At 41.4% G+C, this 27,824-nt stretch overlaps 2 protein-coding genes across 4 annotated transcripts; one reads left to right on the top strand and one right to left on the bottom strand.

Moving 5' to 3' along the window:
• Positions 1-10: 10 nt before the first annotated feature.
• On the top strand, positions 11-18,393 carry fam193a (family with sequence similarity 193 member A). 3 transcript variants are annotated; one of them, XM_040147420.1, is made up of 23 exons: positions 11-716; positions 2,471-2,545; positions 4,409-4,651; positions 6,435-6,610; positions 6,720-6,887; positions 7,370-7,616; positions 7,834-7,958; positions 8,192-8,339; positions 8,462-8,536; positions 8,632-8,706; positions 8,796-8,908; positions 9,804-10,046; positions 10,201-10,357; positions 10,552-10,698; positions 11,450-11,728; positions 12,080-12,302; positions 12,427-12,789; positions 13,927-14,209; positions 14,329-14,515; positions 14,677-14,916; positions 15,122-16,028; positions 16,736-16,817; positions 17,377-18,393. In XM_040147420.1, the coding sequence occupies exons 1-23, from the start codon at positions 495-497 to the stop codon at positions 17,468-17,470; spliced, it is 4,872 nt and encodes a 1,623-aa protein (XP_040003354.1). In that variant the 5' UTR covers positions 11-494; the 3' UTR covers positions 17,471-18,393. The 3 variants fall into 3 exon arrangements, with proteins under 3 accessions (XP_040003354.1, XP_040003355.1, XP_040003357.1); XM_040147421.1 differs by having other exon boundaries at positions 12,427-12,780; XM_040147423.1 differs by having other exon boundaries at positions 12,427-12,732.
• A 5,812-nt stretch (positions 18,394-24,205) lies between these two features.
• Positions 24,206-27,824, bottom strand: tnip2 (TNFAIP3 interacting protein 2). The gene is made up of 6 exons (XM_040144834.1): positions 27,169-27,824; positions 26,481-26,780; positions 26,196-26,285; positions 25,756-26,019; positions 25,455-25,571; positions 24,206-25,323 (listed from the first exon to the last, which is right to left on the bottom strand). The coding sequence occupies exons 1-6, from the start codon at positions 27,484-27,486 to the stop codon at positions 25,045-25,047; spliced, it is 1,368 nt and encodes a 455-aa protein (XP_040000768.1). The 5' UTR covers positions 27,487-27,824; the 3' UTR covers positions 24,206-25,044.

Genomic DNA, 27,824 nt, shown 5'->3' on the forward strand with positions numbered 1-27,824 from the left:
ATCATTTGCTGGATGCGCTCTCCCCCTGCTGTTAAATTATGCTTTTTGCACTTTGTGTCCGAGGTCTAAAATAAGTTTGTTTAATGATTTTTAATGGCAGAGTAAATATATTTTAGGTGAAAACACGACATTGAGCGGTCCAACAAAGTTGCTCAAAAATTCATCGTCATGTTTATCCCAACTAACTACGACTTTCTCCTTGTAGCTGGCCACAATGTGATATTAAACAACAAACTCAATTTCCCATAAGTCCCGGTATGGGGGACGCACAGTTGCGTTACAACGTAAGCTGAAGTCTGGTTGAGGCAGTCCAGCCAGAGGCCATATTGGAATCTATGAAGTCGGCTTGCACTTTGATGGAATTGAGTGTCTGTCGTTTTGGGAGTCTCTAAATCGCTATCCCGGAGTTATACCCGAGTGATTGCGCCACGCATTCCACTCGAGACCCTGCCAAGTCTGGACGGCAAGTTGTCTCGCTTCTTTTGTGGAAAAAAATGAGTCCAACCGATGCTAAACGAGGGGCTAAACGCAGGAAGAACAAGCGGGGCGGTGGCGGTAGCTGCAGTGCTGTCTGCAACACCAGCGGTGGTAAGGCCGGGGTTGCCTCGGCTCTGGGCTGTGCGGGAACGGGAACACCTGCCTCTGTCGTCAGCTTCTTAACACCTGGGGGTACAGGCAACGGGAATATGGGGTCCATCACGGGCATAAACGGAGAGGTAAGAGTGACACACAATGTTAACCGGTGCATGTCAAAACGGGGGCGACAAGCTAGCAGCGTTATCAACGACACAAATCTGATTTGGGCCCGATACTGATGCGAGGAAGGCAGCTAGCTAACTAACCTATTCAACGTAGGTAGAAATTATCTGGCTTAATTATCGCTAATGCCGGTTGCTATGCTTTGTAGAACAGCTCGCCAGATAGCAAGTCGTATAAGTTAGCGGTGTAGTTAAACTGGCCTTATTATGTTGTAACAAACTGCCGTAAACATTTGGCTACTTTTGCCCTGGCCGAACGCTGTGACTACCACCGTTAGCTTAAGTAAAGATATCGCAGCTGAATCGACAACAATTTAAACACCACGAAGCATTATTTTGAGCTAATACAGTCCAGGTAGTTGGAGATTACATTGGCCAAGCCAAGATTATTCGCGGGGACCCTTAGGTTCAACACAGTTGACCCATATGCTGCTATTACACAGATAAACACTAATGCTAGCTAATGCTAACAGTTAGGAGTACTAACAACTTTAGCCCCGTCGGGCCTCGATGTGTTTTTACAAGCTGACCTTCCACGTTTTCTTGATTTACAATGGTTTAAATAGTTATAATTTGTTCATAATTGCCCTTTATATAAGCTAAACCACCTGACTTACCTCAGTTATCCAAGTTAGGTTAGTTATACACCTTAAGTTAACACTAAAACAACAGCTTACATTGACACTGTAGGATGTGCGGTAGTTTCTTTACAACTGACTTATGTTAAATAGTTTAACCCATATATGTCGAATCACAATTTATTTTGGTTAGATTTTAGGAGTACAAAAAACATTTACGTAGCCTAAATTTGTACAGTCGCCCTGAATGGAGGTGAAATGTGTCTTTACTATTTTTCTACGTCGGTAACCTAGTAAATGTGTGTACGTACATGTGTATGTACAAACAGCCAGCCTTATTACAAATAAGTAACCGTATTCCTTGGATGTTGTGACCTCTCCATCCAGAAAAAATCTTGAACATCAGGAGAATTACTTCCACTTCATCATAAGAAAATAATAGGCTCAAAGAAATGCTATACAATAAAATGTTTGGATATGTTGTAGTCCCATAGACAATTCCAAACTGTGTTTTACCTATACTAGTTTACAGATGTTTGCCTAATAAGGTGACGTGACATTAATTTACTGTGGTTTCCTCTCAGCTGTCCATCCCCTAGTAAGCCTTTTTTTAATGTTTAGAATGAATTGATCTGTTATGAATTTTAACCAATCAGTTTGTTATGCGAATTACAAAATAAAGCCAAAAAAACCCCAAACTGTCTGAATGGCTAGATACCACTGGGTGCAACTGGGAAAGTGTTCTATTGTAATTTGGGTGAAATTACCCACAAATGTCCAATCATGCGTCATAAACATATTATGTTTGCATAGTAGTCTACCTGTCTTGCATTGTAGGAATATACAGGCCTGACTGTATTGCTTATCAATTTCTTGCCCTGCATGTGCACCGCACACATACATAGTGTAGCTTTCAGAATCAAAACATACAGAACTGTATTTCAGCAAGTAAGGATTTCAAACATGATGATAATGAGCCCTCTCACCAAGTCAGTCAGCAGCAGATCCCGCTCTCGAGAGGTGATAGACTCTTACAGACTGTCCTAATATGACTTTTACTAATTGTAATTAATGAAGTACATAAGGGGAAAGTGGTCACTCATATGTAAACACTGAGTTGTTTGTATCCCCCAGGTCAACATGAACAACAGTGTTACACCGCAGTTTACAGAAGGACCAGTGAACGCTGACTTCTCCGGAGTCCTTCAGGTAAATTTATATCTGGTGTTTCAGAAATTCATGTAAAACAGCCGTAGCATTTTTCTTCCGAAGCCGTGCCCCTTTTACCAAAAGCAATTTACATCTTAATGCCATAACTTTAGGCACTTTAGAAGGAGAAGCACACTACACGATGTCCTCAGTTGCTTTAAATTTTTTTAATTGCTTTTTATCACAGAATTTAAAACATTCAAGGTGCGGAGTGACACAGTTGTCACAAATGTCAAGTATATTCAGTTCTGAGGTTGCCGAACACACAACAGCATCTAGATGCTCCAACATTTGTGTTGGGGCTACTTATCTGGAACATGACAGGTGCCAGTTCCATTGTATAATGACTGTCCGCCCTACATGATTGATTACAACATTAATTTCAGTCTTGGGCAGCACTTTTTTTTCCTACAACTGTGGTACAGTGTTGATCACTCAGAAGCAACTCTCTGTTAGCATTCAGCCTTATTTCAACTGACTATCATCAAAAAATTTCCGTAGAGGAATGATTTGACATAGAAAAAACTAAAATATTGCAGATATTCTGGGCAGTGAAATTAATAGTTATAAACCTAGAAAAACAGCCAAACTGGAAATCACACCATCAGGACAATTGATGATGACATTACATCCAAATAAGTTTTATGAGTATGTACACTTTAATGCTTTACTGAATAGGGAACTGTGCTCATACCTCACTAAAAATCTCCATCATAAACTAAGGTTACATGAGCCATAATGTTTTTTCCAAATTGAATCAGTCTGTTTGACAATTCATTCAAAAGTATTAACACATACATAACTGAGCGTGTTCAGGTTTTTCGTCCTGTAACATGTGCCATAGTAAGTAATCAATAGGGCTTTAACAGTGTTTTTGTTTGTATTGTTCAGACATGGTGAAATCAATATATCACCCCACGCATGTTCAAAATATATCAGGTGGCTATTAACCTGAGTTTCCTTATGTTTTTGTCACCACATCTGTCTGTTTTTGTTGTAATATCAAGAATGCTTGTTGTATAATTGCTCCAAATGGCTCAGGCAAAAAATTTTTGATTACAAAGTCTTCAGTATTATACTTAAAAAAAAAAAAATCATTGTTGTGATATATTGAAAGTAGAAATGTATGAAACATTGTCGGGTACTACATTTTTTATATCAATGGATTTTGAGACCATCATACTGTATTGAATCAAACCATGAACGCTTCCAGTTGTTCTCGCCATCTGACCTGTGTGGTATTCCAAAATACACAGGCAAATGGTTGGAAAAAAAAAATTGACCAGTGTTTTTACATTATTGGTTTACTGATCTGCCTTTTGGTGCAGTATTGATTCACTCACAAAATACTACTGCTGGAGGAATGGGTGACTTTGAGAAACCCACAGCAACCACAGATCCATAATCTCCTGGGAACTACTGGTATACCTGTAAAATGTTGCTGAAATGGATGACCTTCGTAGTGCAATGGGTTTCAAATACTTGTGTGAGCTGGCTTAATATCTAGCAGATACTAATCAATATTGGAGCCAATGTCGAGCAAACCTAAATTCTCCTCAAAAATAATAAACCAAGTAAAATTGTGTACATTACTTTTCAAAGAAAAATCTTGAGTTGACATTCCACACTGACCAACATAGCTTGATGTTCATAATTTTTCCGTTAACAAATAACTGAAATCAGCCCCTGTGTTTCTGTGTAGACCATTTACAGATATCCCCAGTTTTTCTTTCAAAATAGCTTGTTATATGCCTTTTTATGAAAAGTAATCGCACAGTAACTTTATGCAGATGTTAAAGTGGCTGGGTACCTTATGGTATATTTTTCTTTCTCCACTTCCTCCTACTAACATACCCACCAAAGACCCCATTCACGTTTGGCTTGAACCAGCGGGCGCCCTACACGGCCGGTGATCGCTGCCTGTTATGCCGATGTGAGCGTAAGGACAGTGCCGTTCCTTCCGAGGCAGGGATCTCAGGCCAGAACGGTACGGCACAGCCTGCCAAGACACCCAGTGCCCTCCAGCTGCCTTTGTGGGTGTGCTTTGACTGCAGGCGCACAGTTGAGAAGGAGGACCGACACACTGCTCTGGAGCAGTCATTGGGGGTAAGTCACCAGGGTATAAAGCTTTTAAGTCTTTATAGAAGGGTGTCGGTGTTGAAGTGAAAAGATGTTTGTGGCTGTAGTGAAAGTATTGCAAGTCCTCTGGTTCTCTACATGATTCCACCGTTTATGTTTATGTACTGATGCCACATATCTGCACAGCTGTGGTTAGTCTGCCAGTGGACGGTGTAACTCTTGTATTCACTTGGCACCTCTGGCTCTTTGCCAGAAAGGTTAAAGCAGATGCAGCAGTCAAAAGCGGCAGCTGTTGGTGCAAAAAGAATGTAATAATGGACATCATATCGTTTAATTTTTCGACTTGGCTTCATACTGAACTATGGCTAGCTTATGGTATCTAGGTCAAATATGCAAATACTGTCAAGCTCGTAGAACAAGGAACACTGTAGTGGATCACTACAATGATCACTTTCAATACAACACTTTCAAAACAATATATTACAACTGCATTCATAAAAAGTGCGTTGAATCTTTTCAGAGTGTTGTCATTTTCTTGCTTTCAGATGATGCTTTCTGTTTTATAGTTGTTGGATTTCCTTTACACATTAGAGGATGACTATAAATATCCTCCCAAACATATGCTGTATAGATACCAGGATGTCTAAAACTAATACCTCCTCATATGAAGAGTTTTTTTTTTTTTTTTATGTTAGACAGCCCTGCTCAGCTTGTGTCTTTGTAAGCAAAACACTCATTTAGAAGTGGAAAAATCTTGTGATTCAAGACAGCATTTTTTTTTTTTTTTTGGGGGGGGGGCTGGAATACAAAGTCACTTTTCTCCCTCTGGGTTGTGCTTATAAAGGTGTGATTATTGTTGTAATTAACAAGTGTATTAACAACTTTCCACTGTATGCTGAATTCAAAAAGGATGTCACTCAACTTTATTTCTTTTTATTATTTTTTTTTTTCATGCCTGCTTTGATAAAGACTGAAAAGTAATGAGCAGAAAAATTAGTTATTTGTAGTATAGACTGCAAGAAACAGTTTCATATTTTCACAGCCTCAAAGTCTTACCCACCCCAAAATTCTAAGTTGTATTGCCAGGAATAAAATGGTGTGTGCATTAGTTCAGGGACTAATTGTACACTACTGTATAAATTATTTTTATTACTGTATAAAGTATTTGTAATTGTCACATTCACGAGCTGGGACATATCCTATTGATCTGGCTTTATATTAAGGCTTGTCAGGTAAGGGGGGGCGGGTACTTTTCCTCAGTTGTGGGTGTGTGTGGCTTGGCCGTTGAGCTTGGGTTTGGTTTCCTCCTAGATGTATTGTTCCATTGCATCCTTACAAGAGGGAGGGTACTATGCTGACTCACAATATCATGGCCCTGAAGTAAACAAGGCCAAACCACTGGAAAGCTTTTACTGTGAAGCAGCTGCAGAAAGTTTGCGTTAACAGATTATTTGCACATAATTATAGCATAGGTCTAGGAGCCCAGCAATGATTAGATCAGAAACCACTGAGGCTTCTCTCCTTGAGTCACTGCAGATCATTTTTGAATATTGCAAGGGAGAAAAGGATGAAAAGATCAAGCTGTTTGTGAGACTCAATCCTCATTCACATTACATGCATTATTTTGGGCTTTCTGCACATTCCTGCTGACATTCTCAATGTGTGCTAGTCATATCGTGTGCTGCTGCAGCATCTTTTGGACAGACAACACGGTCATTTCTAAGTTTCTTCAAAGCTTTGATCACTTGCATCTTGAGGAAACTGAAGATTGTTTTGTATCTTAAGCTGCTGTTTTTCATATTTTACACAGAACCAGGACTTCCTTTTGCACATGCCTGTGGGTAATGGAAACCTGGGCCAGGAGGCAGCCACAGGGGACAGACTGACCACTGCTGCGCCTACACTACCCATGCTCCCTGCCCCGGACCTTACCGCACCAATGCCTGCTGATACAGTGTGCAGCTGTGAAGCCTGCAACGAGAGACGGTCAGTTCAGATTGATTATCCCTGAAGTAAATTTACATTCAGTTTAGTAAGTTTGTTCTTTTGTGAGTGTGTAAATGAAATCTTCATAAATTCATGTCCTGAATTACAGGGAGATCTCTGCTGAGTCAGAGCGAGAGTCACAGCAGCTGCAGAACCACTGGTCGGAGGTTCGCTACCTGGTGCGCTGCATCTACCGTCAGACAGGAACACCACTAGCAGATGACCATGACCAGCCCCTAGAGAGAGACAGGGAGGGCATGAAGGAGCTGGTGGACAGGTACAATGACAAATACAGCTCTGCTTTGCTTCTTCCTGCCTCACTTATCTCTATTAGGGTATGTGTCCACTAGGGGTCTCTACTGAACTGAAAAAGCCTCTCTGGATGAAGGAAACAAGCCCCCGTTAAAAACAGTCAGAGGCCTGAAAGCCTTTTGAAAGTAGTGATGTCAACAAAGTGAAAATACTGCCTTCTTTGTTGTAATTTGCCAGGTTAAAAACCCAATAAAATAAAATCCTCACGTCATTAATATGACGTATTTCCTGTTGAAACTATGTTGGGTTGTACCATGACTCACTAAGGGAACATTTTAAATTGTTGACCAAGGGGAGATTAAGGAGAGAAAACCAGTTTTATTTGGTAAAACCGTCAACAGGTGGCATTTCTGAACGTTTCTTTGGTTGGACTTTTCATTTACACCCGCTTGTCCAGTCGCAATTTCTAGAATTTTTAAAGATTGATTGCTTTGTTTTCACCTGTAGACTCTGTGAGAAGGACCCCTACCAGCTATATCAGCGGTTGGAGCAGCAGGCTCGAGAATATGTCTTGGAAATGAAGGTGCGGCTATTGAAGCACCTCTCTGCAGGCTCCAAGACTACGGGACAATCGGGGACCGTGGCTGCAGCCCAGGGTCCTCCTCAGGCCCACCAGTTCATCTCCCTGCTGCTGGAGGAGTACAGTGCCCTCTGTCAAGCTGCACGCACCATCAGCAGCTTCCTACTCACCCTGGTCAGTTTGTCCTTCTGTGCAGCCACAGAAACTGTGTTAGTTGTCCTGCAGGTGGCATCAAAGGCGATGTGTTTTTTTTTTTTTTTTTTTACCCTCTCAAGAATGAAAGGGCAACTCTTGTCATGTACATTACTATGTTTGAGATATCCCCTCACATTCATAACCTTTGTTGCTGCCATTATTTTGACTGTAATCCAGACCTTTTTTTTTCCCGCAGGAGAATGAGCACCTCCAGAAATTCCAGGTGACGTGGGAGCTGCACAACAAGCACCTTTTTGAGAATCTGGTGTTCTCTGAACCGATCTTGCACAGCAGTTTACCTGCACTGGTTGCACAGCTGAAGTAAGACATAGCTTTTGTTAAAGGAAAGATAATATGACTTTGACTAAGACATTCATCATTAGGATTTCTTTACTACGTTAGACCCAATTTAGACTTATACTCCTTTTTTATTTTTCTAATGTAATGCTGACTGTAGTTTAAAAAAAAAAAAAAAAAAAAAGTGTCTTTCTTTCCTGTGCCAGTCGGCAAATGTCTGCTGTACTTTTGGCTTATTCTCAATCCCCCTTTTTCAGACATGGCACAGCCTCCCATGATTCATACAATGAAGACATGTATAGGACCTTGTTAGAGAGCTACCAGCAGCTACAGCAGGAGATGTCCTCAGTGGCTGCTGAATGGCAGGAGTGTGAGAAGAGGATTGATGACTATGTAGATGAACAGGTACGCACATTCAAGATGATACACACATGCATTTGATACACAAAGTAAAGTTACGTTCATAAAAAGGTGGTACTTGATAAAGTTGCAGCAATTAAAGGTGTAAGATTGTGACTCTTTTGCAGCTGCTTTTTAAGGTGGAGGGTCAGAGTCTCACCAACCAAAGAACAGAGCCACACAAGTCCTTGATTAGCAAAAACGTAAGAGATTTTAAAGTTGCATCTAAGGGTCATACAGTTTTTCTATTTCCAATATATGGAAGTAGAGGTTCGTTTCATTATCTGCCCATTTTCAGACTTTAAAGACTAAGCAGCGAATGCTGAAGGAGGACTGGGAGTTCTTTAAGCAGAGGAGATTTATAGAAGAACAGGTACACTAAAGGAATATGAAGCTATCATGGCAGATTTAAATGTACATTTCTCTGCTTCAGAGCAGCTTTTCATTTTGTTCTCTTTATAGTTACCTAACAGTAAGAAGCCCCCAAGCGGAGATAACAACTTCACAGACACAATGAGGATGCTGTCATCTCGTCTGAGTATTCCAGACTGTCCAAACTGCAATTATCGAAGAAGGTGAGTTTTGAGGATTAGCTGTTGTGTCATTATGCGGCCTGAGATCAACTCACATCAAGTGAAGGAAATTTCAGGGCGTTGAAACCTATCTTGTTTAATTCAGTTGAATCAGACTCAATTCCACAACCACCCCAAGACCCTTTAAGAGGAAGTGGTCTACAAGGCGCACTCTGCGGGTATGAGCTAAATGGCTCCCGGAGCCAGGTGCTCTTTGCAGACTGGGATGTGGCTGAGCAAAATCAATAGCAGCTAGCCCGAGAACTAATCAAGGTCTGAACTGGGCTAGCAACAAAGTACATTACCTTCTTGATATTTTAGCACATAGGATCTTCTTCAGGGTGTTCTTCCCCGGTTTCCTTTATCACTCTTGCCCCAGACACATCTAATCAATGTGCAGAGTTCATTCTCTCATGTGGCTTTTAGTGATGCTGCCTTTACAACAAGTGAGAGAAAATTCATTGTTGTGATCATTTTGTGTCAAATGTTTTTCAGTTTCTGAAAGATTTCCTCCTCCACCAATGAGTTGACAAGGAATTGAGATCACTCTAAAAATATTTGTTCCTTTTTTAACTAATGATTGAGCTTAAGGTTGCGATTTATGAAATAGGCGTTGGTGTTTGACGTGTATGGTTGCACTTGTAAGTCGTAATAAGATGAACTAACCCGGCCCCTTTTATTCCCAACGGTTGGGACTTGGCAATAATTCATTGTTACTTATTTTCTCTCCATATAATTGTATTAGCAAAACATTAAAAACCATTTAATTGAATTAAATGTGAATTAATGAAAGTTCATACAGCTTGAATTTGAACACTGTGGTAAATCACTATTGACATATTTCTGTGACGATTATTGCAATATTAATCTTATTTTTATCCACCACCGTGACCACCAGGTGCACATGTGATGACTGTAGTCTCTCGCACATCCTGACATGTGGCATCATGGACTCTCCCATCGCTGAGGACCTCCACATCAAGCTGCCTCTGCAGGGGGAACCTCCCCGGGATTACTTGGCCGAGGTTCACCCTCCGAGCCTCTCCTCTGGCAGCTCAGCATCTGGCTCCAACTCCAGTTCACCCATCACCATTCAGCAACATCCAAGGCTCATTCTGCCTGAAGGGGATACCAACACTTTGTAAGTCAGCCAGTCACTGTCCCGACTACAAAACTTTTAGACACAGTTTAGTATTGTTTTTATCAGAATAGCATAATGGCACAACTCCTCTGATAAACAGTCCCCCCTCTTTCAATTTCCCCTAACCTGACTACTCATTTCTCTCTTCTTTTAGTATTAGTGATGATGAAGAAGTGCCTCCATTGTCCAGTAAGTTTGGGGACATCTACCCTATGACTGGTTATGAGGAGAGCAGTGTTGTGAACGCTGCTGTGAACGGCCTCCATGATGACATCAATGGGGAAGGGGAAAACGTTGCATTAAAGGCAGGGGTGAGTTCTGTATTTTGGTATAGTACATCAAGAAAAATGCCCAAGAATAGTTGTGAATTTCCCTGCCGAGTTTCTGGATGATGAAACTAATATTCATTATGAGTGGGTTACCGGTAGTTTGGGAAATGTTTTGTGTACTGCTCCCCAACTATTTCCTAATTCAGTCCTCTTTGTTTTACACATTTTTGTCTCAGTCTCCCCACATTACCAGTAGCATTAGTTCATCAGAGGGTGATGAGGAGGAAGCTGATGGTGGGGTTGGTGGGGAACCCCGAGGGCAGCAGGAGGAGCTTTCCTCAGGGAAGACCAACAGTCCACCACCTGCTTACAACCACCAACAGGTATTCCCACACTTTCTGTCATAATTTCTCGGGAATGTAGTGAATTAACCTCCTGCACATACACAGTTAGTACTCACATATTACTTTTAAGTGTGTTCCCCTATTTTCTTAAAAAGGAATGACAACAATCACAGCAATCACATGATTATTTTTCATAGAAGTGGAGACAAAGAACCTTCTGGTTTAGGGTTTTGTTTGAAACTAGTCCCCATTTGGGCTGGGTATAGAACCTCAATACTTTGCCTGGTACTGACCAAAATGTGTCCATAGTACTGAGTAGCAAAACCTTTTGAGTACAGAAAGCTGGCACCAAGTGTTCCCCCAGAATCATAATCTTGTTTAGTTAGACTTTTAGAAATTTTAGACTGTTCTTTATGTAGGCAAAGTTCCGATGCTGCTTGTGTTTAGACAATTTAACTTTTGATAAGTTTGGCTTTTTTCGTTAAATGGAAAATAAATAGTTAACAATGATATCAAACAGATAAAAGGATCAAATCCTCAGATCGGAGAAGCTGGAACAAGATAATATTTGTTAATTTTGGATTATCAGAATGGTTACCGATTGATTTTCTGTCACGCAAATAATTTTTTTAAATCTACGTGACAGCATATAAGTCAACAATAGCCTTTTTTTTCCTTTTCTTTCTTTTTTCTTTTTCTAAATGTGAGCACAGTTGTATCATATTGAAGAACACACACACTACAGAACAAAAGCAGACTAAATGTTGTTAATTCGTGTTACTACTCTCAGGTAGAACAGGTCCAACATGCCTGCGAGTGCCACGTATGCAACCAGGATCCCAGCTCCTCCACCCTGGGCCTTGCCACATGCCTGCCCCCTAGTCGACTCCACGCTGCGCCTCCCCCGGCTGTTGGACACCAGTTCTTCACAGACAGCAAGACTCCCCCTGCCCACCCTGCCCTCCACCTCTACCCCCACATCCACGGTCACCTGCCCCTACACAACTTCTCCCGGCCCCTTCTGCACCCCACACTCTACCCACCCAGTCCTCCTCTCACACACAGCAAGGTGAGCATATTTCTTAAGCCCATACATCCATAAGGCTAGACATATATAGTTTTCTACCTGATCACTGTCTTTTTACAGTGTGTAAAATTATAGCTATGAGAGTGTGTTTAAGGGAAAATTGATTCATTTCCTTATCACTGGGGATTTTTTTCAAGGTTCCAGGAACAATACTAAGCTTAGTTGTATCTAGTTTCACTTAGTTTCACTGTCATTTTAATTGTCTGCCACAAGGGGTCAGACTGAACCAACTCTAAGATAAATCAAAACGGAAATATACACCAGCTCAAATCAGTTCATCTCATAAACCCAAACTAATGGCGTGATTTATGACTTCTTTCTTTTTTTCTAAAGCCTCTGCCCCCAAACCCTACATCAAACCACTCAGCGGCCAAGCAGCCAGCCTTTAGCCCGTCACTACCAGAGCATGTCTACCAGAACTGCTTTGGTGGTGCAGGTGGAACAGGTGACTGGAACAGCTCGCTGCAGTGCCTCTCACTCAAGTTTGAGAATCTGTGGGATGCTGCTGTGATGAAAAGCTGGAATCCATCTGTACTGTTGCCTGAGTCCCTGCCAGGTGAGCCACTGGGGCAGTAACAGAAATGCCCCAAAATTTTGTTGAAATCAAAAAAAAAAAAAAAAAAAAAGTCTCAAAACCTGTTAAAATCATGCCATCTGTCACATTTGTTGTTAATCAACAGGTGACATGCTTGGACCACCCCTCGCTGAAGTCCCTCTCCCTCCAACATCATCCATCGGCCCCCAAGGGGAACACCCCTCACTGCCCAACCCTCTACCCACTTCCTCTTCGTCGTCATTGTCATCGTCATCATCATTGTCGTCGTCATCATGCTCCTCTTCAGAAGCCAAAGAGCAGAAGAAGAGTGGGGCCAAGAAGAAGTGTCTCTACAATTTCCAGGATGCCTTCATGGAGACCAACCGAGTAGTGATGGCCACCTCCGCCTCCACATCCTCTGTGTCGTGCACTGCCACCACTGTCCAGTCAAGTAATAACCCACCCATCCACCTAGCATCTAAAAGACCCAACTCTTTAGGTAATATAGGTGGGTAGGAGCAATGGTTAGGTTTGTATAGATGATGGGGCTTTTTTTTAATGATTTAACTAGAAATTAGAGTTATTACAGGGGTGTGACATTTATTGTTAAACCCACCAAGGAAAATGTTTCATAAAGCGAGTTTTAAGATTAAATTTTTCCTCTCCCTGGGAAAAGGACATGATGATGCTTGCTATTCTTTAACAGTCTCTCATAGACTTCAGCAGGATAATAATTCAATTTGTCTGTGATAGTAGTTTTTAGGTATTTGGTACCACCTGGACCTTTCAGTCGAAATATGGATAAAATGTGGGAGGGGTGCGTGATGCTGTGTTTTGTAAGTGTTAAGTGTGATGCTCTAAACTGCACTTATAAGGCAGTTGTTGTCACTTTATGTAGGCTTGAATGCAGGATTTAATATTCGCATCCACTGTGGTGGTTGCAAATCTCTCCGGGGTTCACAGAGTAAATAATTTATTTACAGTTATTTTATGAAACAGTTAAAAAAAAAAAACTAAAACAATTGAAAGCAAAATCAAAACTAAAAAAAAAAATCACTAACCAATCAAAATACTAATGATTAAAAGCTAAAAAAAATAAATAAAAGCTAATGATTGATATAACACAGTGAAATTAATTACAATGGACAACCTTGAATAAATACTAAATAGACTTAAAATATTGAACAGTTGGTTAGCCCACTGAATATCAATACTACCAATAAAAGACAATTCTTCAGTAGTTACTGACAACATCAAGCAAGAGAAATAAAGCATAGTCACTCACAGTCCTGCTGTAAAGTCAAACTGAATTTTGAATTCTCACTTGTGTAAGAAAATATAAACGTTAATGACCCCACAGCTTGTGTCCATAATTTTCCATTTTTCAAAAGAGGAAAACTAGATATATTAGTGGAAATAGTGTCTCAGATTCAGACCTCCTGGTGTTTTTTTTTTTTTTTCTCATGGCAGCAGTTGAGTGACATTTGATGGCCAGCATTGACGGGGGGAATATGAATCCTAATTAATTATGATATTGCTTGTAGCTCTGTAGCTCTGTACGTGACCATGTGCTGTAACAAAATTGTTTTTTGGCCTTAGAAGAACTAAACAATGGTCTCATGCAATGCATCTCTGTCTCCTCTAGACGATGTATTTCACAATCTAGGTAAAGAGGACCACAGGCAGCCCACTCCAGCCACCCCTAGAAACGGCTCCACAGGATTGACCTCCCTCCCTCCGCTCTCGGGACCTGCCCTGCCCCCAGCACCCACAACGCACCTTCCCACAATGGGATCACAGCCCTTCCCAAAGATGGCCGCTCCAGCCCCAGACTTTGTAGAAGCGCACCAGGGTTTGTGTCTCCCGCCTGCAGAGCCTCCAGCCTCCTCAACAGACGGTCCAGTCAGTGCTCCGCCCAGTGTCTGCAGGTAAGCCATTAATGAAACCTAATATCCGTGATGGAGGGTGATTGTTTGGAAAAACGACTTTGTTGTTCGTGATGGAAAAAGTATCTGTAGGAACCAGTTTTAAGTATCATTCTTTTCAGTGATCCTGACTGTGAAGGCCATCGCTGTGAGGGGAATGGAGCGTACGAGCACCAGCCGTACGATGGAGAAGAGAGTCAGGATGAGGACAGTTGTTCTGAGCATAGCTCCTCCACCTCCACCTCCACCAACCAGAAAGAAGGAAAGTACTGTGATTGCTGCTACTGCGAGTTCTTTGGGCATGGCGGGGTAAGACACGTACATTTATTATTCACTTCAATTTTGCATAGCTTTCTGGCAGATGCAAATTACAAGTACTTATTTGAATTTACGTACACGGCCTTGAATTTCTTAAAGTAATTTATTCATAGTGTCCTTATGGCTTGCATCGCCATGTGTTTTGATCCCAGCCCCCAGCTGCTCCTACCAGTCGAAACTATGCAGAGATGCGGGAGAAGCTGCGCTTACGTCTGACAAAACGTAAGGAGGAGCAGCCGAAACGTGAGGAGCAGCAGCCAGTGATAGAACGAGATGGAGGGGTGGAGGACCACAGGCGGGTTGAGGATCTGTTGCAGTTCATCAACAGTGCTGACAGTAAACCTGCCTCCAGTTCTAAGGCAGCAAAACGAGCCAGGCATAAACAAAAGAAGGTGAAAGTCCCAAGAAGTTCAGAGGTCTTTTTAAAACTGTTACAGTGACCTCCAGACTTTATCTATCCAGTCAAAACCACTTAAAATAAAGTAACTCTGCTAGTATAAAATATGTAAATTATATAAATGTATTTTTGTCAACAACTAGGATAGTTCGATTTAAAGTTGTCATAATGCTGAAAAAACATGTCTCTGTGTGCTTCAGATGGAGGAGAAAGCCCGTCTAGAAGCAGAGGCCCGTGAAAGGGAGGAGCAGCTGCTGTTGGAGGAGCAGCAACGGCGACAGCGACAGGAAGAGGAAGAGGCAGCACTTCAAAAGGAACTGCTACGGCTGCAGGAGCTGCAGCAACATCGTGCTGCTAAGAAGAAAAAGAAAGAGAAAGCAAAGGAAAACACCGCACCCCCTCAGAACAACCCACAACCCCTCAAACAGACAGCTCAGAACGTCCTAGATAATCTTCAGAATGGAAAGTCACAGCTGCTTCAAACCCTCATCCGCCTCCCCGACCAGAGGGAACCAAGATTTGACCCCGTACCCCAGTCCAGACCACAGCACAGCCCAAAACGCACCAGTGACAAGGGGTTTTCTGCTGAGACCAACATCCCCAACTCTCCAGCCACCCTCCACAATGGCACTTCTACATCTCACCTCGAGGTCAACAGTAAAGTTAAGGCCAAACAGTCTGCTAAGGTGACCACTTGCGTGGCTGCAGTAAAGAAAGCCCCAGAGTTGCCCAAGAGCTCAGATGTGACAGCAAAGCTAACTAACAGCACCACCCCCACCACTACAGCAGACACCAAAGCAACATCAGTCAGGCCTGCCGAGGCTCTAGCTCCTCTCCCAATCCCTGAACCGAGGAGGGAGGACAGGAGTAACAACAGAAGTGCCAGTGGAAAAAGGCAGCAGCAGCAACAACAGCAACTCCTCACCCAAATAAATGAAGACAGGAGAAGTCCACCTGTGTCGAACCCCTCCCCGTCTCCCCCTCCAGCCTCCCAGTCTGAGCAGACCCAGCAGAACGGTAAACCTCCCAGTGCAGAGTCCCCACAGCCCAAAGGCAAGACCAAGAAGAACAAGAAGAAGAAGGGGGACAAGATGAACAACTCCATAGGTCAGTATTAGCATGATCCACAATTAAATTTTGAAGATTCAGGTGTGTGTTAACGATGAAACAGTATATATCCAGTAGCTTTGTCTTAATCTCACTCCTGACCAACTTTACTGCTCAGATAAATGTGGTATCATAGACATCATGCTAGGTGAGGGAAACATGAACTGCCCTTAAAAGACCAGTCTGGCCAGGGACAGCTTGACCTGTCTACATTACATCAACATCTATTTCCTCACTTGTCTCTTGGGTATTCTGTTTCATAACCACTGTGTTACAGTGTGGTTAGTGAATGAGTGCACTGTGCAGATGGCTTCTCCAATTTACTTTCATTGCTTTGAGCAGGTAGTATGAGAAGTTACTTAATATATATTTACTTTATCACAAAAAATGGCTCTTATGGCCCAGTGTTCTGACAGTGTGGCTGTGTAACAGCCTTTTCCACTGACAAGGTGCTAGTGGCGAGGCAACAAACAAAATCTCAAACTGATGTTAACACTTCCAACCTCATAATATGCTCAGACTCACTCTTGTCCCTTAAAACTGGGGGACTACAACCAAGAGATGCATATGAGATATACAAATCCAAGTTCCTCTCAGAGATGAACTTCGTAATACACGTACAAATTTGATTATTTAAAATTAAAGTTGTTATCATGCATGAATGAATATGAATTTAGTTATTTATTTATTATTTCTATTTTTTTTAGATGATGTATTCTTGCCCAAAGACATCGACCTGGATAGCACTGAAATGGACGAAACAGAGAGGGAGGTGGAATATTTCAAAAGGTATGTGTATTTGCCAAATACTGATGGGATATTTCTGAAATCTTTTCTCATGGTGTCAACATTAAAGGTACCCTGTGGAGTGTTTGACCACTCGTGGCGCTATGGAGTAACTCTTTTTATGCAAGTCCCCATTTTGTTTGTATTTCATACATGCACTCAAAAATGTATGTGCCTAAGTACAGTTTCCCCAGTTTTACGCTCTTCTGCTGACAGTTGGATAGCAATGCAGTAGACACGTGTGAGGGGTGTGCCAGCAAAGGCAAGAAGAAGTGTCCTTGAAAGAAAACATGAATGTAAACAACGCAGATTTTAAATAATCAAAACAGTTTTTCCTTCCGTAGGAAAAAAAAAAAAAAATCTTGTATAGGGAAACATTTTTATTGGGCCTCAAGAATACACAAAATGCATTCTGGCGATTAAACTGTGAATGTTAATGCATTTGTTGACATGTAAACTCCACAGGGTACATACCCTTAATATTTAAAGTTGAGTTAAGTTTTTCTCACTTTTTTTTTTTTTCCTACTTTTTTATTTTTTTATTTTTTTTATGTCTCCTCAGATTTTGCTTGGATTCTGCTCGACAGACCCGTCAACGACTTTCCATCAACTGGTCAAACTTTAGTTTGAAGAAAGCTACGTTTGCTGCACATTAAGGGTGTTAGTGAGTGACTGTCAGGACACAATCAGTACCTTAACAGCTATACCAACCCACACGTTCCCCACCCCCAGCCATCCCTTTACCTCCACACAACTGTTGTCCTCCCGAAACTTCTCTCCTGCTGTGCCCGAATCACACCCACGCTGCCTTGCTTTGTTCTTGTCGCTGTGTGGTTCCAACACAGACCCATCTGGACTGATCCACCTGCAGAACTAAAACAAAAATGAAATGAAATGACACAAAAAGAATCACAAAATGCTACTTTACATCTGATTAATTTTCCTTGCGTGCTTGTGTGCTTTTAGTCTGAGTTGGGCATTTCTCTTGACTGAAAAAGCCATGGTCTGAAATTATTTTCTTATATTGGCTTACCTGCAGTCAAAAGATGCTTACTATGTCTGGATGGTTTCCTTCCAAAAGAAGAGACAATGGAAACTTCAAAAAAATGAGAAATGTAATGAATTAAAAGCTGTATTTGAGATATTGTGGCTTACTATCCCATCGTTTCCCGTTCCTAGCACGGCATATCATCCACATGATTGACAAGGGAATGGGCTTGGTCAGCTGGTCTCCACTCCCTGATCCCTACCCTCCCCCCTCCACCACCATCAACACCCTATTTCACAGAAAGGAGGAAGGCGAAATACTTGACAATGTTCTTTTTTGGTTTTTAAGTTCTGTTTAACAAACTGTTGAGTAAAAGTGTACCAGTTACAGTTTTTGTTTTCTTGATTTTTGACCTGTAGCCAGCTTGTATCAGAATACTTTCAGAATGAAATTGAAAAAGAACAATACTCACACTATCAATCTGTTATAGAGTGTATATTGTATTAACACTGAAGCCAAACTGGCTACTTTTAACATATTGTTAAGTAATATTAAATCTTGTCTTTCTTTTTTGAAAGATGGAATACAGTAGTATGGCAGGATTATGTGTCTTGTGTCAAATTTTATTTCCTGTTTTTAGCAGAAATTGTTATCAAAGGACATGGACACTTAAAACTACACATAAATTTAAAGAAATAGTTTGACATTAAATATACTTATTCGTGAAATATAAGGCTATAGTAAGCAGCTGGTTTGTTTAGCTCCATGGCCAGATTAACCTCCTTGGGGGCCCCGGGGCAAAGATTTGTTGTTGGGCCCCTATTGACCCATACTATACATGTCAGTTTTATTATTTCCCCCAGGAACCCGAAACAAAGTACGCTAGAGCTGAAATGATTAGTAAACTAATCATTTAGTTGATTAACACTTAAAAATTATCTTGATATTGATTAATTGTCTTTTTTTTTTTTTTTTTTTTTTTTTTTTTAAAGGTGCTATATGTAAGTATTTTAGTTTAGAACATTCAAATATTTACTACAATTATCAACAGTGTATAGAAATAACAGTTTTGACATTATGTCAAAGACATCTCTTTGTGTTGCAGAAAAATCTACTGAAGTTATTATGCTAACCAGCTAGCTCCGGCCCGTCCCATCTCGTAATACCACTTTGTACCTCAACAGGTAATAGTGAGTTACTGTAGCATCCAGTCTGCCCTCAGTTTAACATGAGAAGATGATGAAGTAGTGCTGCCAAGGGCAAGAAACCACGTTTGGTGGCTAAAAGAATTGATGGGGTGACCTGATAGCCGAGTGGATAGGGCGCGTCTATCGTTTTTCCAATTCCAGTTTAGATGAAACCACACCCACTTCTGTATGACAAAAGCCTCGACAGAATGACCAAAGCCCTATCCCTAACCCTAACCAACACAGAAGTGGGCATGGTGTGATCTAAACTATGTTGGAAAAAAAATACCGCATGTTAGGCCGCGTACCAGCAAAACTGCCAAAGATTAAAAACTTGCAGCTTGTCAAATGTGAATATTTGTTAGTTTTTGCGGTTTTCTGTGATAGTAAACTCGACATCTTTGAGGTTTCAACTGTTGGTCAGACAACTAAAGTCATTCAAATATTAGGCATAAGGGAATAATGGACACTCTTCCACTATTTTCTGACATTTTATTCAATCATCGGCATTGATTATTAAAAAAATTTGTACGACCGAATGATAATTAAAATAATTTATGGTTGCAGCCTTATAGTACTCCTATGATGGAATAATACTACTTTGCCCTAGGTTTTCTGTGTGATAATTACTTGACAGTAAAAAACAAACCACAATATAGCTAAACTAAAGCAGTCAAGATCTTTTTTTCCATAGATTTTGAAAACAGAATCCCTCCATGATGAAGGACCCATTAGAGTCTACTTCAGTGGTGAAATTTCCATGCGATGAATCAAATTATGTAGATCAAATGATGTGTAGCGAACCTGGGGCTTTTGGGGGCCCCTGAGGGTCTAGATCCCTTGGGTAGTTTCCCGCTTTGCCTATTTGGTAATCCAGCCTTGCTTATCTCAAAGATTAGAAACAAGGAAACGGGTAGCCTTGCTGTTACCAACTGTTTGAAAAAAAAAAAAAAGATCTGCCTACCTTTACCTCTAAAGTTAAAAAACAAGCCAAAAACCTTTTTACAGTTTGGTTTTTGTATGGATTAAACAATATAATGTGTTAATAAGTGAGGTTTAGAGGTGCGGGTACGGAGATTTCATTACCATTGGACAGTTTGACTGAGACGGGCTACCTGCCTCCCCCTTTCCAATCTTTGTGCTCAGCTAACCGGCTCCCGGCTGTGGTTCCATATTTAACAGACAAATATGACAAGTGGTATCAATCTTTTCATCTAGCTAACTGGGCAAGCACCTGGATAAGCATACGCCCAAAAGGTCTAACTCAGTGAGAAATTCATCAAGGCCAGTTCACTTCAACGCGGTTGTGTCCATATGGGACCAGACAATAATATGTACTGTTTGCAACAATGGCAGGAATTTTTGCCATTGTTGCCGTCTGCATGTCTGCGGCCACACAATGTTGCAGGGTGAGTCCCAGCCACAGATATGTGTTCCTTTTGGGAAATCCACTAATTGACAGTCATAATCAATATAGAAGGCTAATGTAACTGAGTCATGTAGATCCCAAGGTTCGGTTTCAATTGTGAAGTACGTTAAACAAAAAAAGGCAGCTGCCACTAGGCATCTTCAGGCGTTTACACATAGCACTATTTCATATATGCACATGAAACTCTAGGGAAAATTGAACTGAGGCAGTTATGAAATCAAGTACATTCCCTCAGGGTAAAAATGATCGTGCAATGAGGTCATGCCTCGGCTTATCTAGATGTAGATGAGCTTATACATACCTTTCCAAGTGTAAATCAGCTGTGGTAATTTTGCTTGGTCTTTTTCCACCAGGTTTGTTTTGAATTAAAAACAGACATAATGACATTTTTTGTAAACTTTTTGTAAGCTTTTAATCACTGCTGAGCATCCCTTTCTGCCACATAGGGCTAAAATATGTTCAAATTGACGTGCAACTCGACTGGTTAAATTTTGAGAAAACTAAGGAATTGATCTTTAGTTTCAATTTGTAGTTCCTTTTAGCCGCTAAAACCTAATTTTCGCATGTATTTGCACAAACACATAAGGGTAAAGAGATGGCCAACATTTAAGGATGCACAATATTCCCATATTTTCATTCTTACTTAAAAAGAAAACTAGATTGGAGCTTTAAGCGGCTCTTGATTTTTATGAAATGTTCAAATATTGTATGTTTAGAGCCAAATGGATAATGTGGAAGAGGAAGTGAGTTACAGTAATGTTCTTCACATGACTGCTTCCTCTTAGCTTCTCCAAGAGTAACTGTTTTTTTTTTTTAAACCGAGGGACTTCTCTACGAAAAATGACCACTCTTACAAATTTAATGAATGGGAGAACTGCGGTAAATGTACTTCATGTAAGAGAACAAAAAAAGGTTTTGGTTTGTGAGAGCCACCAGAGCAGATATGACTCATAATTTATTTCAGGTATGAATGACTGTCTGGCTGTTTGTAGAGCGTGCTTGCTCTCAGTCACCAGTGATGTAAGATCGGATCTACCACATTTAAGCAAATGCCACACAAAAATACGCAAATGCAGACAAGTCAAAATCACCTAGCAAAATGTCTGAGAGAATAATGTAGGCTTTGATCTAAATAAAACATCCAAATGGCACAGATTTCTGTTTCTTTACGCATGAAGAGATAAGAGCCACGGAAGTCAACCCTTTCCCTCAGTTAATAAAATAATTAATAATAATGTCACCTAAAAAAATGTCATCATTTGTACTTTCAAAAAGGATTGGAAATTTGCTGTAAAAATCGTCTTGGTTGATAGAGGAAAACACAATGGTGCTCTCAGTGTCTGACAATGACAGGGCAGCGCACCAATAGGATTATTAAAAGGGATCAGAGCTGCCTTGTAGCTTGTAATCAAAACGCTGATCTTTTCATTGTCAACTGCCTGGAGCGCTTCGGGATCACATACATTTCCAGAGGGAACCCCCCCCACACACACATCCCCTACCTCCACCCCCGTTTCTTTTCTGGCTACAATCTGCCGTCAGCTTCCTTCCCAAGAAGCCTAAAAAAAAAAAAAAAGCAAACCCCCCCAAAAACAACAGCATTAATACCAACTACCTCAAGCAACATACATCGTGCATTAAATTAAAACGATCTGCTCAGGTCGACAGCACTCCATTTTCACATAAGCTTGTCGGCTTTTTTGGGATTTCCCTCGTGATGGCGGGAAATTCCCATTCTTTTAGGATATACACAAGATTAAAGGCCATATTTATCCATTCTGTATTTGTCTGGATAAGTGTCGGGCTGAAGTTTTCCCTCACTGTTAAAGTGCATTGACTCCTACACCAGTACATCGGATGCTTTGAAAGCTGTTTCCAACAGGAACCGATCTATCACTGTCACCTGACTTTTCTTATTAATTCTTTGTTTCTTAGAAAAGTTCCCAGACACTCAGGTGGGGACTTGTGACCTATTTTTTTCTGCTCTCAGATCGGTGGGTAGAGCGTGTGTGTGTGTGTGTGTGTGTGTGTGTGTGGAAGTTCAGTCACTTATAGACCCTTTTGTAAATGTGTAGGTGTGTACTTGGGGAAGGGGGGGGGAATCCCTAGCAGACAGCTCATGGCCTTTTTAGGGCTTGTGTGTATTTCTGCCACTGTGCATGTGGTTGAGCTATAGATGAGATACTCAAGTTGCCCTTTAGAGCCAAAATTGTACCCAGTCTTTATGTGGGCAAATGAATTAGAGCCAGGCTGGTGTGTTATGTAAATGAAATAAATGTGTGACAAACTAGTTCAGCCACAAATATCTTCCCCAGTTAGCTGATGAGTAAGTTATCATGTGATGCTACGCGGTGTCATTTGAACGCTTAGGGCATAGGGTGATGTTCCAATTTTCAGACCTCTTCATTTTGTTCTAGGAAGCGGTCCTTTTCAACACTTCTAATTTTAAGCATTTTTTCTTAAATAAGGCTTAATATCCTTAATTCTAGTATCGGTAGAATGATTAGAAATCGACCACCAAGTCAGAGTTTTACTCTGAAAAATCGATCATTTTGAGATTTTCATTAAAACAATCGTTCAACAATTTTTGGGAGATAAATTTATTGGCTTTCATCGCAGAGAGTTAGATGAGAAGATTAATATCACCCATGGCTGCACCTCCCGCTTGCAGTTGGGTTAGCTTAGCTTATCCAAGCATAGAGAATGGAAACGGGGAAACAGCCAGCCTGGCTCTGTGGTTACCAAATCCTCGTAGGCCTTGCACGTGTAACGGTGAGTCAGGCTAGCCGTTTCCCCGTTTCCAGTCTTTGTGCTAAGCTAAGCTAACTGATCGCTTGGTAACTTATTTGACTCACAGACATGCGTAGTATCAATTTTTCTCATGTAACTCTTGGTTAAAAAAAAAAAAAAAAAAAGCAAATAAACTAATTTCCCCCAAATATCAAACTTTTCCTTTAAAGGATGGAGTGAACTTCTAATAAGAAACCCTGAATGGGCTTGTTCTTTTTTCTTCTAGAAATATTTGATATATAGTAGTATTTAAAGCGAGACTATGTAACTTTCGCTGAATAGCAGCTACATTTACCGTACTGCCTTTGAATAAAACTTTTAATTTGTAAGGGGAATGTCTGTTTTCTTTTAAAAGTTACGTAGTCTTTCTTTAGATATGCTATTGTCTGATCAGAAAACAATGCAGGTAATAGGGATGTGTGTTCCCTCATACGTACACACATTAATACTACTTGTTTTGCTACGTCTTCTCTGTGCACTGCAACTGCCTACTTCCTTTTTGAATAGGGGATGTCCAGCTTCCTGTGCTTACTACACCTAACCCATGACAACCGATTCACCTCACAGCGCTGTTTGTGTCAAAATGATACTTCGCAGCGACTGGCTGCAGATTTTCTTAGTCACCAAGTGATCTGCAGGCAGTTGTTTAGGGTTTGGATGTAACTTGAGCTACCATACCCCTGTAGTGTTTGCTTCAGCCACACAACAGCTGGGAATCTGGCTGTCACAGTACAGCGTGCCCATTCAGGCAACGCCGGGAAGGGGTTTTCCACCGTGCGCAAACACATACATGACAGGGATGGACACAAACACACGCACTAAAACACACGCATACAGACTTGGATTAAGTAGCGCCAGCACTTTGTGTTGTGTTGTGCTGTGCTGTGATCTGTGGTTACAGCTTGAGGCTGCAGACTGTCACAAGAGTTGAAATACACCACGCAATAATGAACGTATTTAAAGTGCTATAAATCAACGTAAGCTAAAAAGGGTGGGTAAACAATCTTTTATTACAAAAATAATGTGCCAGTTTGAGAAAAAAACAGCACCAGATATCCAAAAATAAGCATATTGTCAGTTGGGAATCTTTACATACACTGTTTCGAAAAGTGGATCTCATTTTTTCCAGTTGAAATGTATTTAACATTTTTGATCCCAAAAGTTTACCGGGAAGAAGAAAAAACAAAACAAACTTTTATATATATATATATATATAAAAATCTTTTATGGCTTTGGTGGAAAAAAAAGGCACTAAAATGATTTGCCTTTTCCAATTACATATGCAAAAAGAATAAATATTAATATAATAGTTATACATTTTAAATCTATTTTAATATAATTTACAGAATATGCAAAGTTCAATCAAAAATAAACTGCTATTAGCACCACATTATCAACTAGTTGTCTAGATCCACAATAAGAAGCTTATGCATCATGAATCTTTTACTCGTATGATCCTACGATTAGTTTCTGCCTGAATGTCAAGAAAGTGCAACAGGTTTGTAATTCGACACATTGAGGTATATGATATTTGATATATTGCATTGACATCCTCTTCCCCTCCACAATAATCTCCTGCATGGCCAAAGGACAGGGCTCCAAATCTGATACTTTCTTTCTTTTAAACTATGCAGACTTAGAGAGACTTGATGAACTAATTTCTCTTGCAACAGGGGCACTGTGGATTGTGCAGTTTTGCTTCCCTATGTACAAACATCTTAAGTCAGTCGTTTTTGTAGTCAAGCCTCTCCAAACGGGAAACTCCACTCGGGTCATTTTCTGCTGTGTAGTGCTGCTCATCAGTGTTCAGTTGCTGTCAGCAAATCAGTGTTCTGTTTATAGTTTGGCACACTCTTCCCAATGTTTCAGGTACTCTACAGTGTCCGTGTCGTTGAACTTGGCCTGGCATCGTGGGCACTGCAACTCTGACAGGCCCGGGCATTCGTTCCAGGCGGGGTTGGGCTTCTCCGCTGCGGCCGCAGGCTGTTGCTGCGTCTCAGCGGCGGTCCTCAGTAGATGCTCTGCATTGTCCTTCTGGCGCCTCGAGGAGATCCTGTGTCCTATGTGCACACGACACATGGGAACCACTTCTCTGTTCTCTCTGCTAGCTCCCTGCTGTAAACCGTGAGGCATATACGCTGTTAGGACTTCACCAGTCACACATATGGGAACATGATAACCATAAAAGGAAGTGAATGCGTCTATGGAGGAACTCGTCCGCCTCACTGAAGTCTCTTTTGTCTCACCTGTTTGTGTAGCTGCTGTTTTAATTGATAAACTTGGTCCTTCAGGTCTTGGATCTGGCCCTGTGCTCGCTCTCTGTCAGTTCGCTCCGACTTAAAGTCCTCTGCATAGATGAGGACCTGAGGAAGGAAAAGAAAAAAAAAAAAAAAGTCTTTTAAGTCTCCATCTTTCTGTAAAATTCAGTTTTTTTAGGTTTGTTAAAGAAATCTGATGCTACTAGAGCTGTATAATTATAATTATACAAATACAGACTCAGATTTCAGTGCAGCAAAAGACACATTGAGACTATAAAATAGTACTGACCTGCTGCTCCAGCGTCTGGATGCACTCTTGGTCTTGCCTCCTTATCTCCTCCACTTCTCTACCCAGCCTTGCACACTCACTCATCTTGTCCTCCAGTAAGCCGTTGAGCCTGGAAATCTCCTGATGAAGCAACCCACTGCTGACGGAACCCATCCCAGGCATCAAGCCCTGCCCAGTGGTCTCCTTCAGCCTCTGACATAAACCTCTGATATAATCCTCCCTGCTAGAGTCATACTTCTGCCACTGGGAATTCAAACCTTGTACCTAAAAGAAAAAAAGAAAAAAAACAGGAGCAATTACAAAAAGTTTAGACCATCCGATAATGTGCAATGTTCAATATTACACTCTGATGTTGAATACACCATTCAACTGATGTTGTATTTAAGCACATTGGTATTGCACAAAAAAAACTTGTAAGCTTTTTCTGGTGGAAGACTTACGTAGGTCACTCGCTGCTTTAGCTGTTTATTCTCCTCCTGAAGTTGACGGATTTGAGCTTTAACCGCACTCATGTCGGACGGCTCTGCTGTCTGTGGAAAATGGTGAGAGAGAAGTTAAAGCAGAGTCCTTTCAAAAAATAAAGTATTGAAAAAAAAAATAAAAATGTGGGGACAGTTTGCGGTGTTTTGAGCACAAGCTCCCATGCAACAAGTGAGTAAAGTCGCCAGTGACCCCATGAAGCTCAAAGTATACAACACATCCAACAAAGCCAAGGTGGGACACACCTCCTTATCCTTTTGCTGCTGGGCCACCTCCTCCATTTCTCCTTCCCCCTTCTTTTTATCTAGCCTCGCCAGCAGCTCCTGGCACACCTTCACGGTTGCACCGAGCTGGCTGCGCAGCTGGTCAGCCTCTTCCGCCAGGGAGGTGCAGAGGACCGCTCTGGTGGCCTCGGACCGCTCCCTCTCCTCCAAGGCCGACCGCAGTCTCTCGATCTCCTGGTCCTTCTCGTGGTCCGGCTGGCACCTGACACGCTCCAGCTCCAGCTCCTTCTCTCGGAGCTGCAAACTCAGCTTCTGGATCTCCTGGGAGGAAGACGGGGAGATGAAACGCATGAGCACTTTCTTTTGCGATGTGCAATCCTTTGCTGCATTTTTTTTTTTATTTATTAAAGATGCTTTACAACTAAAAAGTATTATAACTGCTACTGCTTTGTTCTGTTTGATTTTTCTGTCAAACCATATGTATGGAAATTAAATTAATGCAACATGGAACATCACAATAGGCTACAGTTCAAAACCATAACCCCAGCAGAGTGACCCAAAAAAAAAAAAAAAGGCTATTCATGTCAAAACATAGGTTTCTATGCTTATTAGTTCCTGCTAATGGACTTGTGGAAAATGTACCCAACTAACTTTTATACAATCTTAGGCTCCAGCGTCTGCACGGAACAGCATTCTCAACATATTTTACCTCTTCTTGTCGAGACGCCTTGAACTCCATATCGTTCCTCTTCTGTTTCAGTTTGCATATTTCTTTACACAAGCTCTCCAGCAAGGACTTGGACGGCCCGATGACCACAGACTCGTGATCTCCCACCGTCATGTAGATCCTCTCGTATCTCCCCAGCCTCGCTTTCAAATCCGCGATGATATTGTCCTTCAGAAAGATCTGTTTGTTCAGAAGGTCGATTTCCTGCCGCGTCTCGTGGTAGAGGGTGTTCAGCGTGCTGTAACTCCGGAATTTGTCTTTCAGCGCGTCGTTCTCCGTCTTCATACTGCCGTCGTCCATTGCAGGTCTGGTAGGTTAAAACAGAAAGATCGCTCTCAGTAATCCACCATTTGACGCCTCAGCTCCCGGCCCCGGGTCGTTAGAAATGGATCGACGAGCTCGATTGTGTCGGGGGTTTGGCGCATCATTGTCGAGCATAATATCCCCGAACAGTCGAAGGGGGATTTCCTAGGGAACTTCCCCGCGTACTTTTCAGCTTCGTCAGACTGAGCCCTGCCAGCCTTCAAACGATTCATCGTCGACCGTCATTGAAAGTTAAAATGGTTTTTACTGGCTGCTGGCAGAAATGGTAGAGAATACACAGACACGTAAATTTTAGCGACGGGCTAAAAAAAAAA

This window comes from Xiphias gladius, chromosome 15 (genome assembly GCF_016859285.1).
Source record: "Xiphias gladius isolate SHS-SW01 ecotype Sanya breed wild chromosome 15, ASM1685928v1, whole genome shotgun sequence".
Lineage (NCBI taxonomy): Eukaryota > Metazoa > Chordata > Actinopteri > Istiophoriformes > Xiphiidae > Xiphias > Xiphias gladius.